Raw genomic sequence first — 19,209 nt, 5'->3', positions numbered from 1 at the left:
TTCTTTCAATATCTTATTATATTATACTCACCTTTCTTCCTGTGATGATGCGAGATAATAAAATACCTATGCAATGAAGTGAGGTGAATGACGTAGGCATTGTGATTTGTGTTAGGCTACTACTGACCTTCTAAAGATGCATCATAAGGAGAATCATTTGCTTCTGGATCACGGTTGACTGCGGGAAACTGAAACTGAGGAAAGCCAAACCACAAACAAGGAGAGAGGACTACTATTCTACATATTCTCTAAAATCTTTGTAAAAGTGAACAAGGAAGGAATTATATGTTCAGTACTCTAACTCCTTTCAAAAATATTTATAAAAGACAACACTTAACACAAAATTTGAATTAACTTTATTTCCCCTACAGTCAATAACTTCTCTGCATTGAAGTTTAAAGCAACAAAAGTAAAATAAAATCCCCCAAATGACAAGGTATCAGAAATCCAGATTTAGTTACACTTTATTTGTGAAAATGTTCAGCCATTTTATTGGTCTGTAAAAGAACCATCATCTGGGTCAAAATGAATTCTATAAATCAAAGAATATTCTACACTTTGGAAAAGAAAATCAGCAGTAACATTCTCACTGAATATTGTAAATTACACTCTTCTTCATAAAAGGTACATACTATTCTGCACTTTTCCACCAAAAGCAGTGGTAAGTTATGCTTGTTTATATAAAAAAAAGTTATATCCTGTGGCAGGAAAAACCCTTTCTCTTTCACTTTTACTAAACAACTGGAGAAAATTTTCAAGTCTATATAAAGTTGCCTATAAGCTGGAAAATGAACATGTTCAATCTCCATTTATATTTTAGTGCATTTTTGACAACTGTCACATTTTTAATAAAAGTAAGAAAATGCATATAGCATTAAAGAGTGTTTCATCAAATGCTTCAGGGATTTAAAAAAAATGGAGCAGAGGATAAAATCATTGTGATGAATGAAACTATTAAAAAATGAGAGAAATCCAGGCAAAGTTTACAAATCCTTTGTCATTTTGAAGAGTCACAGATAAGGAACTTTGGATACCTGTCCACTTTAAGGGTTTTTTTCCTTAATCTTTTGCATGTAAACATAGTGCTAATCTCAGTGATACCAAAACTTATCCTGGTAAGCAACATTCTGTGCAGTTGCCATGCCTTCCAAAGGATATAAATTTAGCCCTTGAATGAACAATGCATGAGATCTGCTCTGTAAGTACCTAGTGAAAACAACTGCTAACAGCAGCAATGCGTCAACATAAAAAACTATTTGCATCAATTAGTTACTCAGAGGTCCATCTTTGAAACAGCAGCTTCTTCTTTGACAGAGCAAGTAGTAAGCAATAGAAAATGTACATTTGATGAAACATTCTATGCATTGGAGAAACATGAAAATAAATATAGTTCAAGGAAGTATAATTATTTTTCTAATACCTCTTTCTCAGACCTGTACTAGTTTACTGGATCAAGAAACATCACATTTGTCATTTGTATTTTACATATTGCTATTTGGGTAATTCAAATAAAATGTAGGTCTTGTAAAAAATAAAAACATTGACAAGTATGCATGTGCCAGGGACCAAATTAGAGGGTTCTTTGGTGCAATTAGTCCAAATTCTCAGATTTGAAGGATAATATGTACCAATAAAAAAAATCTGCTGTTAGACATTTACAGCAGTGCTCTGTCTTGCTTCACATTACAAATAGAAAATAGCTGTTCTCAATAAGCCAATTTTATTTTTTAAATCAGGCGTTGCCAGAGAATTTTGTACATTAATCTGGACCAGTGATGGTTCTGTACCCTCTGTTGTGAAACATGACATGAGCTAAAGGCAAAGACCGGTTCTCACAAAGACAACTGCTTCAAGTTAGGAACCAGAACAGTATATTTAAACAGTCTTCTTAGATATTTTCTTGCCTTTCTTAAAAACTAGCTTATTTTTAATGTAGCCACGCTTCCTCTTTGTAGTCTAAAAAAGAAAACAAAACACATGAGATTAGTGTAGGTTTACCATAGATTAAAAAATATATACACACATGGTTTAAAGCATTGTGATGCGAACTGTCGTTAACAAGCCTTTAGAGTTCTTCCTATGGCTGGACTGCTTGAACAATCAATGAGGCCCAATAATCGTTCTATGTTAAATATGCTGAGAGATCCAAGGTAAATTGAACGAGGTCCCTAACTAAGATGAAAACAATACCGGAGCATTCCTTAAAAGCCTTTCATATATTCCTCACCACCAGGTAAATGAACTCCTACCTTCCCTCTCAACCACTAAATGCTTAGCTGCAATAATTACTCACATTTCCAGCATGACAATATAACACTAGACTAAGGAATCAGGAAATGTTAATGCGGCTCTTGATTTAGCCTCCAAGAATTAGTATCAGAAATACTGATTTAATAGTATCAGAAATACAAATTAAAACTCAGTAATTTTTGTTACATGTAAGTTGAGGGTGATTGTACCTATCTATAAAAATGAAAGGAAATAAAATTACTTGGCACATTTTCCCAATTTAGGTAGAAAAATAAGAACTTAAAAAATGAAAAACAAAACAAATACCAAACACGGAAAAAAAAAAAGCTGTAACATTCTTTGAGTTTCATAGATCTTTAAATCTTTAAAAAAAATAACATTTTTCTGAACACTTCAGGGTCCCACTAAAGTACTTTCAACAGATGTTTTTTGGTCTAAGATAAATCACTACAAATGTGGTGGTAGAACTTACTGCAAAAATGTTTGCTATTTTAGCATCTTAGAAGACAAATCATATAGACACATGTGTCTGACACTCTAACACATCCACAGATACTGAAAACAGCAAATATTTTTTTGCAAACAAGTAATTTAAAGCACTTAGAAGTCAGAAGAGGTTGAAGACAAATACAACTCCTGGAGATGGTTTCAGAAACTTATTAGAGTAAATGCTCTATCATGTAATTTATATTAGGTTTAAAACAATTTATAGTTTTTTCTAACAGGCACAAGAATACAAGGCAAAATGCAGTCCTTTTTAAGGTTACAAAAATTAGCTACTGCTAACTTGCCCATAATTTATTTTACTTTATTACTGATTTACAAGGGCAGAAAAGTAAAAAATACCAGAGGGCATAATTTAAAAAAATTCAAACCAGGTCAAGGAGTTAGTTTCCTTATTATCTGAAGATTCTAACATGAAACCTTTTCTATAAGATCATGTAAAATGCCCCAGGTTTGTCAAGTATGTAACTAGACTCTCAGTGAACCATGCCAAAAAGTCTTTTCTCCAGCCCTGAACTACAATTCCTAGTGCCTCAGCCTTGTCAGCTTTGTAGTGGCAGGAGTAAGTTCTCAAATGACTGACTACACAGCCCCAGAAGTAAAAACTAGGGTAGGGAGAGGAAAGCAAATATTCCTCTAGTGCTGGTATAAAACAGAACATAAAGACATGGAAACTTGAAATTCAAAACTCCATGTTGTTGGCTACTAGAACATGTTTTGGGCACACAAGGCAGACTAATATTTATCCATTTATTTATTGATTTGGGGGGAAATGATGGTTTGACAGAAGAGGTCAGATTAAGAAAATTCACTATCATCAGTTAGACAGCAAGTTCAATGTACTTCTCAGGGTAGACTTTAACTGGGCTTAGATGTCTCAGGACTGACTGCCTTGAGACTAGCAGCATCTGTTCTGACTCTTACACTGATGTAACTCACCAGTTTCTCCTCCCACATGGTAATGAAAAATTAGGTCATTTGATTTGCCATTTCATGTAAATAAAGGCTGTTAAGTGAATTTGATATGACTAACACATGCATGTCAGCTCCATGTAACACATTTAAATATATTAGTCTACAGTCTAGATATGGTTGGTGATCTATATCTGAGAGAAAGTATTAATTTAAAAAGTTCCTAATAATTTTATAATACACATTGAAATAATCTTTACTTTGAATATATTTAAGTAATGCAAAGGGAAAGACAACTGCTTTAGTGATTTTAAAATACTCATCCGAGCAATGTAAACCTAAGCATCTTTCAAGACTTAAGACTGAAATGAGTCTAATAGTATCATAAGTACCTTAAAATACAATCCTAGTATTTTACCTGACTGCTCATTATTTCCCATCTCCCACAGAGAGAAACCTATATAAATACTCATTTTTAGTTGCCTATTATAGCAAAGATTAGATCTATTTGGCTTAAGTGAGCAATAATGGCCTTCAATAAAATACTTCATTTCTTATTAAATATTTATTACAAAGGACTAGAATAGTCTCATCTTCATAATTCCTGTCTACAAGCTTTGTCATGATAATTACACTTAAAAATAGTTGTCTTAAGATAAATGATTTTTATTTATTTAAAGATTTTATTTATTTATTCATGAGAAACAGAGAAAGAGAAAGAGAGAGAGAGAGAGGCAGAGACACAGGTAGAGGGAGAAGCAGGCTCCACTCCACGCAGGGAGCCCGACGTGGGACTTGATCCTGGGTCTCCAGGATCATGCCCTGGGCTGAAGGCGTGCTAAACCACTGAGCCACCCAGGCTGCCCTAAATGATTTTTTTAAATTCAAGACTCTACCAATCGAATTCAAACTTAGTTGTTGTTTTTAAAGATGTTTATTTATTTGAGACAGAGAGAAAGAGAAAGAGAACACAAGCAGGGACCCCAATAGCATGACCTGAGCTGAAGGCAGATGCTTAACTAACTGAGACACCCAGGTGCCCCCTCAACTTTGGTTTTTACTTAATAAATAATAAAGTAGCAACATACTGAGAATGGAACATGAAAGTGCAATATAAACGTGCTTTAACCAAAAGATGAAAAATCAATCACATTTTTACTTTCACAAAAGTTCAGAAAGTGATGGCCTCAGACATATCTTACCTTCAAGTCTTACTAATGGGAATGACCCAAACTAAAAAGCCAGAATGCCTCTGGAAAATCCCAGCTTGGTTCACTGATAACCACATGCTATGCATTAAAGACTGTTGCTTGGGATATTTCAAGTGCTCAGTTTGAAAGGAATGGCCCTAGTTGGCTAGCTTGATTCTTAACTTTGTATATAAGCTAGTCTACACAGATGGGGCAAAAGAAAATTAGTAATCTTTAGTAACTTTTTCAGATCAACCAACCAACTACCAACTCTGAGCTACACTTTTCATAGATATGACTTCCCTTGGCACCCACCTTCTTTGACAAATACTTCTGTTTTGGGAAAATGTTGGTGACTCGAGGTTTATGGTCTAGTGTCTCCCTGTTATCAGGTGCTTTCACTTTATATATCCTCACAAGCCAGTGTTCTGATGTAAAGGCTTCCTCCAAATGTTTGAACTTAATGTCTTTGTTTCCAATCTCAGCATTACGTGTTCGATCAAAACCTGGGGGTGTACGAAAATCCAGCTGCAAAAGTGACAGTAGTAGATGTTAACTATTTTGGAAAACATTCAGTATTAGAAGATAGTAAATGGTATAATCAGAGTACAACTCTCTCCCTTTAAACTAGGAAACAGAATCAGAGCAATATATCGTAACATTTCTCATATGCTGCTAACTAGATAGGAAGAAATCAGGAAGAGTGAAATTAAATACAGCAGAATTAGAATTTCACTGAACCCTTAGGAGTAGATGAGCAGCCTGCAGGCATAAAAAACCAAAACAGCCAACCAAAGGAAATCCATCAAATCCCTTTTTCTAGGTATATAGAGAAACAGAGGGACGTCTTTTCTGTTTCAGGGCCTTGTGCTATCTATTCTCTCAACCCGAAAGTTCTTCATTCAGCTCTTCCGCTAGGCTGTCTCCTTTCTATCCTTTGGTCTTAGCCCAAACACCATCTATTCAAGGAATTATTTTCTTGAAATTGGTGGTTGAGAAGTCTCCTCCACTGTTTCCTTATCTTTTATTCTATAGCATTCACTGCTAACATTTTTTATTTATTTTTAAAATTACCTGTATCCTCCACCAGGAGGTAAGCTGCATGATGACTTTATCTTATTCAGAGTGTGGCTTTATCTCCCCAGTGTTATTTCTTAAATAAATGCACAAGTAAGCAGTGATACTACAACCAGAAAGTGGAAACTATAAAGGAAATTAGAAAAGCCAAACCACGGGAGGATTTATGAGGAATGAAAAAAGGAAAAAATGGGGGGAAGGGAGATTTTAAGAAGTTCTCTCAGACTATGTTTATGTTCACATAGAGCATAAGCATATTCAACTTTAAAACAAAACCATAATAAACACTAATGAGGGAATAACTTGTTCTCGCATATCTACAACAATAGAAAAGTTGTATTCGTGTCTTAAACATTTATTATTCTTGAATAGGGAAGGTGTCAAAATGAACGCATGCCAGAAGCATGACTTGAAACTCTTAATTAAGGACACACACATGAAAAAGTCTTTTGATGCTATCATTAATGACCAGAGAAACTCATCTTTGATTCATTTTCTGAGATAGATAATTATTTAAGTGCTTTTTCTTGAGCTTAGAGACCATGCAGCTGCCTTCAAAGAAAATCAAAACACAAAACGTTAAATCTTGTAGTAAAATTATTGTCTATTTTTTAAAAATTATTGTCACCTACAGAATATAGATAATATAGTCAATGGTTATTATAATAGCATTATATGGTGACAGATGGTAGCTATACTTGTAAACACGATGTCTAAACTTGTGGAATTACTACCTTGTACACCTGACACTAATGTAATAGTGTTGCCAACTGCACACAAAAAAGAGCCACCTATAGAGTAATTCCAAATGAATAATAATGAAACATTATCTTGACCTGTTTAAAGTTCAACAAGCAATTTTTCCTCTGCCTTCTAGTATCAACCAGAAAGCAACATGAAATCAGACAGTCTTCACTGAAATCTTAGTATGAAGGTGTAACTTGGTACTACAGTCATGTAATCGAAGAGCTATCAAGAATGCCAGAAACTACCAGTCCAATATCATTATATACAGATAAGGACAAAAATGAGTCCAGGGAGGATGTGACTTGTCCAAGGGTTACATACTCTGACAAAGCCAGACCTAAAACCCAGGTATTATGGCAGGAAGTCCACTGTTTTCTTTTTGTCTCGTGTCTGCACGTTCACTCACTAGGTGGATCCTTAAACTTTTGTATGCACATCATTCTACTATTCTAGCAAACTCTTACCCTGATAGTCCCTGTGAAACAGAACAGGGAGAGAGAATATCTGAAGTGACTATATAACTCGACTCTTCAATTTCAGGCTTTCCCCCACCTAACAGCAAAGTAGCCTACCCACTTAAGATCACATGGATTCCTCCCTAGAAGACCTCTTCCCTGCAGAAAAATATCTTCCAAAAGCATGAGGTCAAAAAGTAACATGGCAAGCAAAGGCTGAATTTGAGCCTAGTGCTAATTAGTATTTTGGAAAGAAATCTTTGTTCTAAAAATATTTCCCCCTAACTTTTTACATAGTAGTTCCAGAAATCTAAATTTAAGGAGGTGGGGAATCTTCAGATAATGTATTTTTCTTCACAGCACAACTAAAACATTCATTATCCTGCTTTTAGAGGCAAACAAGACTGCTTTAAAAATATTACTTTGAATAAAGATTATAGGAAAACTGATGTAACCAACCTGCATTTCTCCAAATCTGTAGTATGACATTTTATACATAAGGCAATTCAACAATGTGGGGGATCCTGCTTTGTCTACACGGAATTCTCCTTGTGGGGTGAAATAGTCACTTTCCTACAAAAGAAATCAAGTTTCTGTGTCAGTTCAATCCAACACATTTAAAGCTACCAGCTTTCCCCCCATTCATTTCCCCCTAAGAAGTAGCTTTTGAGGTATCTTCAAAAAGCCATTATTTAGTTATCTCAAAAAAATATGGTATTAAAAAATATATATATATGGTGTTAGAAGATTAATTTATAAATTTAACATGATCCCTAAAAGAAACCTGCAAAAACTATCATGGGTATTTTTTTTAAAGCTGAGTCTAGAAATCATTTATAAATAAGAAACAAAGAGCATCTAAGAAAACACAAGAAATGGGATGCCTGGGTGGCTCAGTGGTTGAGCACCTGCCTTCGGCTCAGGGCATGATCCTGGAATCCCAGGATCAAGTCCCACATCGGGCTTCCTGCATGGAGCCTGCTTCTCCCTCTGCCTATGTCTCTGCCTCTCTGTGTGTTGTCTCTTATGAATAAATAAATAAAATCTAAAAAAAAAAGAAAAGAAAAGAAAAGAAAACACAAGAAAACACAAGAAAACACAAGAAAAGAACAAGTTGGATGAGGGAGGGCAGATTTTAAACCATGCTATAAAATCTCATTATTTAAAAGAAATGGTCCCAACACCATGGTTTAACACCCAGGTAAGCTAGCCCCTTCCAACTGCTCCATCCTCAATTCCATTAAACCTTTTCAGTTTTCCTAAAAGTTATTTATTATGCCATTTGAACTCTAAATAATCAGTTCTTTGGCTGGGGAGGAGAAATGTCTAAAAAAACTGGTAGTTTTTATTGGGATTATGTAAAATTTATAAATTACCCTCTAAGAGGGCCAATGTGGCAATATAGATAGAAATTTGTCTAGGAATTTATCCTATAGAGATATTTATATAAGGGCAAAATAATGAGTGTAGAAAGTTATTACACCACTATTTATAAGACTAAAAACCTAAATATCCATCAAGAAGAAAAGGTTAAAAAATCACGGCACACACACACAACCAACCAACCACTGTGCAGATATGCAATAAAGGAACGAAGAAGGCTCTCCATATAGTCTAAGACCGGAAGATCTCCAAGATATTGTATGAAGTGAATAAAGCAAAAACAAAGTGTATGTTTTGCTACTAGTTACCTGCTAGAATAAGAATTATAAGAATATAAAACATGGGCCTTTTTTTTTCTTTTCTTGGGGAAGGGGGTAAATGTTTACTGTGTATCTCTTTATATATTTATATTTACTTTTTAAAAAAGATTTTATTTAGGGGTGCTTGGGTGGCTCAGCTGGTTAAGTATCTGCCTAAGTATCTGATCCTAGGGTCCTGGATCAAGCCCCTCATCAGGCTCCCTGCTCAGCAGGAAGCCTGCTTCTTATTCTCCCCCTCCCCAATGTTCACTCATGCTGTCTCTCTCAAATAATTTAAAAACCTTAAAAAACAAACAAGCAGATTTATTTGAGAGAGAGAGAGAGAGAAAGAGAGAGAGAATAGTGGGAGGAGCTAGACAGGGAGAAACAGACTTCCCACTCAGCAGGGAGCCAGATGCAGGGCTTGACTGCAGGACCCTGAGATCATAACCTGGGCTGAAAGGCAGATGCTAACCTGACTGAGCAACCCAGGCACCCCTGTATCTTATTATTTGAACCATGTGAATGCATTATCTATTCTCAAAGTGCAAAGAATACTTAATTTAAAAAGCATGGTAACTAGATCTATCATATGTCACAATTTTAACACTGCGAAAGCAAATCCACAAATGAAAATCACATACTGGAAAAATTAAATTAAGATTAATTTAATACAATGAAGTAGTGTTTTAAAATCATAGTTAAAGGAAAACATCACAGCATTACATGTGAACAGAAAGTTGGGAACTTTACTTCATCCCTATCACACGACACACATTTTCCCCAAAGTTTCTTTTATTCTGGTCGTGATGAATGTTACTCTTATCTTTTGTCCTTTTGTGGTTACCATGTAACCACAATGCTGGGTGCCCATCCTCTATGAGCTCATAACTCAGGGGAAGAGATATCCTAGAATCTATTAACAAAACAGGCTGCATGTGATTTGATGATGAATAAAACACACAGGTGCACCAGAAGAGCTTCTGGAGAGTGGATAAATCTGTGGTAGGGAAAGTATTCCAAGAAAGAGAAGAATATATAAACACAGGTAACAACACATAAGTAAAAGAAAGAAACCACAAGGTAAATTTCATGGGCTAGAGTAGATTGACAGATGGAAAAAAACTGACAGAGAGACAAGAGGTCAGTAAAGAAAAATAAAGTATGAAGGGGTTTATACTCCAAGCTAAGGAGTTTGGATAATATACCACTACTTCATTACAGAGATTATTTCATATCAACTCTTAGGTTGAGCTTCATCTATATCACTAACAAATTTTCATAACAGCACCACAAATCAATTATTCCTGGCCTCCCCATTAGTGACAATTTTATGCTACCTTAATCACCATTATAACACCAGAACCAAGAATCAAACCTAGTGTTTCAACCAGGTAGCCGACTGGCCAAAAACAAGCTGCCCACTGCACCAAGCTGATAGAGGCAGGGTTTTAGTTCTAACTCCTGTCTCTCTGACTTCAAGGCCGTTTATCTACTGAAGGCTTTTAAGCTGGAAAATGACATAATCAATGTCATGTTAGAGAAGCATAGGAAACAAGATTAAGGCAAAGACAGCAATTTGGTTAGCAATACTGTGCTATTTTAGGTTTACAATCATAAGGGTTAGTGTCAGAGTAGAAGCAATATAAATGGAAAGAAAGGGCAGAACTGAAAGGCTGTAATGGAGAAAAAAAGAGTCTTGAGAGGGAACAGTTTCACAGGGGAGAATAGAAATATCAATGAACTTCATAATTTTTATTTTATTTTTTTTAAAGATTTTATTTATTCATGAGAGACAGAGAGAGCGAGAGGCAGAGACATAGGTAGAGAGAGAAGCAGGCTCTCTGCAGGAGCCCAATGTGGGACTTGATCCCAGACCCCAGGATCATGCCCTGAGTCAAAGGCAGATGGCTCAACCACTGAGCCACCCAGCTGTCCCAAACTTCAAAAATTTTAAACCTGGAAAAATGCTCATAGTATATCTTTAATAAATAGTAAAGTCGGAGTGAGGGAATAATTTAGGGGAAAAGATGATGAGAAAAAGACGAGATACAATTAGCAGATAAGAAAATTCCTCGGACACTGGAACTGTCTTTTATATGTGTAGAATGACCTCGTTTCTTACCCGAATGTCTTTTGGATGTTCTCCTTCAGCTATCCTAACCATCCAGAGAAACTTGTTGATGTCATCACCAGAATAGCCAATAACTCCTCCAAAAATAACCAAAACATAATCTACATCCAGACTCCTCATGATTTTATAGGCTGCTGATTCATTTGAAGACATAGCTTTTCCCACCTATAGAATAAAAAATGACAAAGTGTGTACTCATTCCCACGGTACACTATAAATAAAAATGAATGTATATCGGACAGAATGTACCTCAAGAGTTTGATTTACATTGGAATTCTTTCTAAAGAGATGATTTGCTACGAATTCAACAAATTTACCAGCATCTAGAACCACCTCACTTACTATAACCAATTATAGCAGAAATGTCACCATCTGAATACATGTTCTAATATTGTGCTACTAATTAAGTTCCAAAGCAGGCAAGAAAAGAAACGCAATTTCTCATAACCTCAAGGCCAGGAATGACCAGTGATATAGCTGGTACAAATATATTCTTCTCAGTCTACCAGATGATTAGCTACAACACTAATACAACTAGAACTCATTTGGTTAATATCCATTATCTATTTAAAATCTTTAATAGAGACGCGATTACCTTAATTTATGCAAATTACTTACTTAATAGAGTGAACATAATTTACATGCCCATAAAATGCAGTACATTTGGCTTTATATACTTACAAATATTTTTAATTTAATAATGGAAAATACAAGTTAAACAATACTTTAAAAGTTTCAGATTTTGCCTAATTCTTCAGTGAGCTAAATTTGTCATGTGATGTGCCAGAAATCAGCCTACAATTCTGAATATTTAAATAAGTATATACCATTCTTAAAAACAAAGTATATAAGCATAGCTTGCATTTACTTTATTGAATGTGTGAAATACCATTTTGAGAATTCAGCAAACAGTACTTTTACCCACATTTCCCCTACTCAAAACCAAAGTGAAACCTGCTTACTAAGTAGTAAATAAAAATTTATAATTTTTAATCTTTTATCAAATTCTTACCAGTGCTATGTGGCTGTTATTCCAGGTGTTATTATCCACCAGAGTAGTTCTATTAGCCATTCCAGCTATCTGATATCCATAATCCCACCAAGACATTACTCGGGCATGTTCATCTGTATTTTGCCTTAGCCAAAAGTAAGCTTCTCTAAAATCATCTAAGATATTCCTGGTGCTGAAAGGAATCAGAATATTTTTAAAAATAAGATCTTAAATGTGAAGAGGATCACTTAAAACCTTCAGGGGATAAAACCATTAAATAATTTCACATTTTAAAGCCTCAACAGTAGGGGGGAGGAAGACACACAAAAAGAGCTGGGTTAGTATTTTTTTATTAAACTGTAATATGCACACAAATCACCTATCTTGAAAAAAAAAAGCGGATTCTGGTTTAGTAGTTCTTGGGTGGGGTCTGATATTCTCTGCAAGTATAACAAGCATTCAAGTGAAGTGGAAGCTGGGGAAGAAGTGTCATTGGGGAGGTAAAAGAAAAACATGGTGGATTCAAATGTAGAACCTCACACATATCATTCTATCTTTTCAGAAAGAAAAAAAGGGTTGGTAAAAAATCTTATAGCTAAGTTACTTTCTTACCCATCATGATTATAAGAGGCCAGGACCACACTTGGACTGGAGTAGGCATTGCTTGTGACCCAGGTACAGTGAACTGCAAACATCATCAGCAGCATCAGCATCAACATGGTGACAATGCTTTTTATATTAGGACCTAATCCTTCTTCAGTTTTTTCCTGTTCAGTTACATGTTTCCTCACTTTACCTGCCTGAAGATAGAAAAACTGGTTAAACAAACTCATTATTTCACTTCCTTCACTAAGACATTCAGGAAAAATGTGAGAATGTTAAATTTAATTCTTTAAGAAGGAAAATGTATAACCATAGGTATTCTTGTGTGAGTGATACAATGTTTTCTAAAAATTATCAAGGTAGATTCTAAAATCAAATGTGAATAAGAAGGATTTCTGGGACTATATCCAATTCAGGAGCTGATCACAGAGCATAGTATCTTTAGTAAGAAACTTTCAAACCCAGGTACCCTTAGGTTTTATTTAAATACAAAGGGAAAAAAAAAACAAAACAAAGACAAAGGAGATAACCGAATTGTCTCATTTTGGCAACCTTTCTTATATAAAATCTACATTTGTCATCCTGAAAATGGCAATGTCCATCTATAATTCAGACCTGGACTTTAGTATAGGAAAAACCTCCATTATCATAATCTTCTAATTACCAAAGCCTCAAAATAACAGATTGGTTAAGATTACATTTTTGTAAACAGCAATAACAAAATCTCACCCAAAACTAAAAAAACAGAGTCATAGGTTCTAAACTGCAAGGCTCGTTTAAAAAACCACATAACAAAACATAACCACCACAAAAGCAAGAACATGCTTTATTAACACAAAGATGTATGAATTCTCTTGGACTTGTAATAAGGAAAGGAAGAATTTCAAAGTTGATATTTATACCAGGAATTTTCATTGCTTATTGGTTGGTATTTTAAAACCTAGTTAATATTCAAATAGTGAAGTTTAATATGTCCCCTACACAAGGATGATATGCAATTTTGTGACATATTTCATATTTTTTCATAAAAGGTTGCCCCCTCCATGAAAATAAAAAACAACATAGGATTAAAAAATATATCATTCAAGACATGTGCTGTTACAAGTCTTTTCTATACCTGCACCAAATATTACCCTGCTGTGTTATGTGAGAGGTTAAAAGTGAATTACAGTAATATTGGCCAGCTATCTGTTGCTAAAGCTTTTTTTTTCCTAAGAGTGAGACATTGTATGTGCACACTCACGTAAGTGAAGGAGGGGCGAGGCAGAAGGAGAGAGAGAATCTTAATCACTCTTCACCAGTGTGGAGCCTGAGGGAGGGCTCAATCTCATGACCCTGAGATCATGATCTGAGCCAAATCAAGAAAACATGATCTGAGCCAAATCAAGAGACGCTTAATCAACTTATCACTCACGTCACCAAGAGGCTTGTTTTTTAAAAGGTACTTTATTCCCTTTATTTTACTTTTAATCAACCAAATATTTAAAAAGTTTACACTGAATATGGACCTAAAGGATTAGTATGCTTGTGCACATCGTTTCAAAAGGGCTTATAGTGCTAAATTTTGCATAATTAAGTAGAGCACAAGGTTGTTACTTTCAAAAGTAGAGAGGTTTCAGATAAAACTTGACCAATAAGAAATGAGAATCCCTTCTCTGATTACATTATATTTTCTTATTCTAAGCTAAAAGATCAAAAGACCAAATAGGACCCAAATTTTGAGGCAAACAATAAAGACCAACTAGAAATGTCACAGGTGGTCTAAATCCCTGTTTAATCATTTTTCTTAATATGTATAGTTCTTACCATGGTAGAAAAATAAAGCACATCAAAATATTAAAGGTCTTACTTAGATTCCCACCTTATCATACAAATTTCCTGGGTTTCTTTTATCATCCTCATCACTGCTGTCTTCCACAGGTGGGTTTTCCCTTTTCATGTCATCCCCCAAATAGTGCTCAAAAACATTTGAGAACGCAATTGCCGACAGCATACAGACGACCGGAGTCAAAGTCAACATCAGCCGCACCATCACTCCAGCAAAATAGACAGCACTGATTGCATACAGAGCAACTGCAAAGACAAGTTCTCTTATAACACTTCAGAAAATGTCCACAGAAAACTGAGCTCAATGTTTAATACCACATTATAAACCAAAGCTAAAAAGAAACAAACATCTCATAAAAGAGCTAATTGTTTTAAATTGATAATACAGACCAACTGACTTAATAGTCATATTTAGAAATTATAAGTTGACTAAATACTACATATCAACAGTTTTAGGTAAATGTATCATGATTCAAACTTAATTATTATGGGAAAAATGACAATTTAGCATTTGTCAATAGCATCACATATTAGGAAATCCAGAGCTGACAGACTAAACATATTGGGTGAATTATATTATTAGGCACAGTAAGTTTACAGAATCAGTCTATGAAAAGTCAATGCAAACATCTGGTATAAAGCCTGCGTTAAAGTGAGAATGGGATGAGAAGAATATAACTTATTAACCAAAAGGGGAACTTGTAAACTTACTGCCAAGAAACTTAAAATTTTTTAAAGTAATTTTTAATACTAAAGGCTCCACCAATTGTGGCTGAAGGCTGTTTGACTTTACAAAGTCAATGGTCATCAGAGCTCTTCTCTCATTTGAAACTAATTTTTTTTTTCTTGACCGTAGATTGTACCATATAGATGATCAGCTCAATGAATTTTTACATAATACAGATCTATGTAATTACCACCCATATCAAAATACAGAACATTTGTATATCTCCCTCAAAAGGAAACTTCATGCCTTTTCCCAGTCAACAGCTACCTCTGCTCCTATTAAAAAAAGGTAATCACTATTTGAACTTCTAAAGCATTAATTTGGGTTTTTTTTAGTCTTGAACTTCTTAAAATGAAATTATATCAAAGTGTTCTCTTTTGTACTGGCTTATTTACTCATGCTATTCTTTTATTAAATGCTGTGTTTTATATACTACACTATACAAATACATCAAAATTTATTATATTGCTGATAACCTCTGGAATGTTTCTATTTAGGGGCTATTACGGATAAAGTTGCTATGTATATTCTTAAACATGTCCCTTGTTGAACGTACACACTCACCTCTCTTGAGTATATATCTGGGATTGGGAATGCTGCCTAATGAGGTGGGCAAAACGTTTAAGGTAAATCCTTCTGAATAACAGAATATTAACACAACCTTATCCAAATTCCATTGATCTATATCAACAGAACGAGAATGATTATCATCCCTGGCTATAACTCATGCAGGTGCTATTTTTCTCCCCTGACTTTACTCTGGAATAGTAACTTGAGTGTCACTAATGGTTCATGCATCATACTTATAGAAGTTCAGTCCTGGTACTACAAATTATTTGATTTTATGACCCTGTGCATGTTCCAAACCTTTTTAAAGTTTCAGGTTTTAACACCTGCAAAACAGCCACAATATACTTCTTGCGATGACTTTATCATGTAAAGGTCTTTAGTCTGCTTATTTCATCTACTTGTATCATGAATGTAAAATCCTAACCACTTGGCTTTAAAATAGTTTGTCTCATCACCTTTTTAGGTGGAAATATACATACACAAATCTAACAGTGAAGCGGGTATTAACTTAAAGGTGATTCTTACTCCATTACAAAATAACTTTATACTGAAATCTGGACAATGATTGCCGCTACAAACTTCTTCCTACTTAATAAAGCTAATTCAGAAAATGAAGACAATATAGTCAACAAAGTTATAATTTCCAATTCTCAGCCACAGACTATAACAATCTCTCAGAAAATCTCTACCCAATTGAAAATTTATATAATAGTTCTAAATTAATTTAAAACATTTTAATATGAGTATATATAATGCAAATTCACTGAATTTTTCTTGGCTAAACACACAAATTGAGAGAGGAAATTTATCTTGAATATGCAACGACTCCAGCAAAGAAAAACAAAACTTTTTTAAAGTGATATCCTCAATAAAGAAAATTGTTTCAAATCAAAGTATTTATTAAAAATCTCTTACCAAATACTCTTTCATCGTTGATATTTTTAATGCAGAACCATAGGCCTGCTGGGAAGGTACACACAAGAATATGTAGATCAAAGAAGAAAGATACCCAAGTCGTAGGTTGATGTTCAGACACTGATGCAATAATTGGAATGTGTATTTTTGCATACCTGGTATTTAAAAAGTTAATATTGTTTAAAATTTAATAAAACAGGAGGAGTTCCTTTTAGATGAAGAAATTTCCTTTGACTGTAAATATGGTTCCTATCCCCTCACCCCTTCTTGCTTAAAAGTATATTCCAATGTAACTTAGAAACTGGAAATAAATCTGGTCTACACTGGTAAAACTAAAACCAATATGCCACTTCTAAAATTGGAAGACTTATCTAAAGCCAGTTATAAAAGTGCTGGCTCTGACTTTTAATACAAAAATCTTTGCTCAAATAGAATTTTCTGCAGTTTTGCTTAGCATCTCGTTGTTTGTATCAACAAGCTACACATATTTTGGACTTATTAATAGTAGAAATACCCCATCCAGTAAGATATCATATTGCCATACCTTTCTTAACAAGATGACACAAAGGCAGGTGAGGGAAGAGGAAAGGATAGGACAAATAGCTCCTGAAATGCCCTGAGATTCTAAAACAGTCAATTAAGTATGACTTCTAAAAATCTGACCTAGTATTTTAACCTCATCAGAATAACGGTCTACAACCAGGGTTTTCTTTCCCTCAAACTTTTTGGTGATCCACAGGCTGATCTCTTAAAACATGTCTAAATGTTAGTTTCATTCATTTATACATCATTTGCTTATGCCTTTAATTAGATCTGGGCCTGAGCCCTTTTCATATTATATCAAAAGGCAGGCCCAATCAATAAATTGTTTATTGGTAGGTTTACTGGGCCATATAGGAAGTAACAAAAAAGACAAACAATGGGGAAGAGGGAAGAGAAACAAATTATCATCAACAGATTATAGTCTATCCTTCGGAAAACATTTTAGAGACAAAAAGTTTTACTGAACTAGTTGTCTAATTTAAAACCAAATTTTTTTTATTAATTCATTTTATAATAGCACTCTTTAAAAAAATGTAAAAATACCCTCAAGTGTATTTGATAGATTAGAAATATCAAGGAACTTAGATAATGTGGTATTAGGAAAAAAGTTAGGTTTTTTCTTCACAACTCTAGCATATGGGTTTATAACACAGCACCTTAAGAATTAAAAATTAAGTATTACTAAAAGATGGAAACTAAACATAATTGTTAAAAACAAAAATCAATCATTAAATGGGCACACATGTTACCTGCAATGTTTTTTGACAAACGGAACTAAAATAAGGATTTGACCATGTAGAACAGAAATGTATGACTTACATATATCATACTAAAGGTGCATTCTAAACAGGAATTTTAAACAAAGATAAATTACACGGGATGATTCAACATTTACTAAACTAGCATAAGCTGGGTACTTCAGAAACGTTGCCAAGATACTGAAATAGAACAACAGAGAAAAAATGGTATTTTAAAATAGTATTAGGGCAAATAACTTATCCGCACTTACCCAGTGTCCCACAATGAGTAAAACCTGCCACTCCATGGTGCAATGTAACCTTGGAAGAAAAAATGTAGAGGAAATCAATCTGCCTTTTTATTGTTTATTTTTACTGATTGTTATGGGTTAATATAAGTTAATATTAAATAATTTCAGGGTTGTTTTTTTCTTTTGTAAGTGACAACGTATTTCATGCAGCTGGCAGTCAGATAAAATAAGGTTAGTAATCATATAACAACAAATATCCATGGAGATCACATTCTCAGAGAAATAAAAGTTGAGAGATAAAAATCATAAAAAATTTTCACATTCTCCTTTAAACTTCTAGTTGACTAGTAAAGTAAAATAAAGCTAAGACATTAAGATAGCATTTGATAATTTAAAAAAGGGGAAAACATCTAAATAATCCAGTATGCCAAATTTAGATAAATGCAAAGATGATTTTAAACATTCTTGCCTTTACTCTTGTAATTAATCCTTCTTGATTTTGAGCTAGGCTAGTGTTTTAATTTGACAGATGGAATACCTTTAGAGAGAACTGGATTTGTTTATAGAGACAATTGAAGTCAGGATTAGAAAGTCACTTAGAATCTAGAAGCAGGGATGCCTGGGTGGCGCAGCGGTTTGGCGCCTGCCTTTGGCCCAGGGCGCGATCCTGGAGACCCGGGATCGAATCCCACGTCAGGCTCCCGGTGCATGGAGCCTGCTTCTCCCTCTGCCTGTGTCTCTGCGCCTGTCTCTCTCTCTCTGTGACTATCATAAATAAATAAAAATTAAAAAAAAAAAAAAAAAAAGAATCTAGAAGCAGATGGAAACTGATTTGGTTTGAATGTTCAAAAGCTGGAAAGACAAAGTGTATGCAAACAAAAATGGCAAGACTGCAGTAAGTAACACTGGAAACTCTGAATTTTATACACTTTGGGGCTATTCATTTATCAAGAGAAATATGCTTGAAAGTTTATCTATGTGGGGCTAAAGCACTAAAATTAAGATAGAGTTTAAAAAAAATCACATTTGTAGTATTATTCAGATTTTAGTAACTTTTACTATTATTTTTTATTGTTTAGACAGAATACAACTGT

At 34.4% G+C, this 19,209-nt stretch overlaps 1 protein-coding gene and 1 pseudogene across 2 annotated transcripts in view; one reads left to right on the top strand and one right to left on the bottom strand.

Moving 5' to 3' along the window:
• Positions 1–333: 333 nt before the first annotated feature.
• The window catches only part of STT3B (STT3 oligosaccharyltransferase complex catalytic subunit B), a 107,604-nt gene continuing 88,728 nt past the window's right edge, over positions 334–19,209 (bottom strand). For both annotated transcript variants that reach the window (XM_077865543.1, XM_077865544.1), the window contains exons 8-16: positions 18,137–18,185; positions 16,585–16,739; positions 14,407–14,618; positions 12,555–12,742; positions 11,964–12,135; positions 10,943–11,116; positions 7,595–7,708; positions 5,172–5,384; positions 334–1,956 (exon numbers count right to left, since the gene is read on the bottom strand). In XM_077865543.1, coding sequence (XP_077721669.1) covers positions 1,876–1,956; positions 5,172–5,384; positions 7,595–7,708; positions 10,943–11,116; positions 11,964–12,135; positions 12,555–12,742; positions 14,407–14,618; positions 16,585–16,739; positions 18,137–18,185 — 1,358 coding nt within the window. In that variant the 3' untranslated portion in view covers positions 334–1,875. The remainder of the gene's footprint in view (positions 1,957–5,171; positions 5,385–7,594; positions 7,709–10,942; positions 11,117–11,963; positions 12,136–12,554; positions 12,743–14,406; positions 14,619–16,584; positions 16,740–18,136; positions 18,186–19,209) is intronic.
• Positions 13,470–13,567, top strand: LOC144294455 (U6 spliceosomal RNA; annotated as a pseudogene).

The sequence above is a fragment of the Canis aureus genome, chromosome 22, assembly GCF_053574225.1.
Source record: "Canis aureus isolate CA01 chromosome 22, VMU_Caureus_v.1.0, whole genome shotgun sequence".
In the NCBI taxonomy this organism is placed as follows: domain Eukaryota; kingdom Metazoa; phylum Chordata; class Mammalia; order Carnivora; family Canidae; genus Canis; species Canis aureus.
The sequence above is the reverse complement of the archived record's forward strand: the minus strand, read 5'-3'. Positions and strand labels throughout refer to the sequence as shown.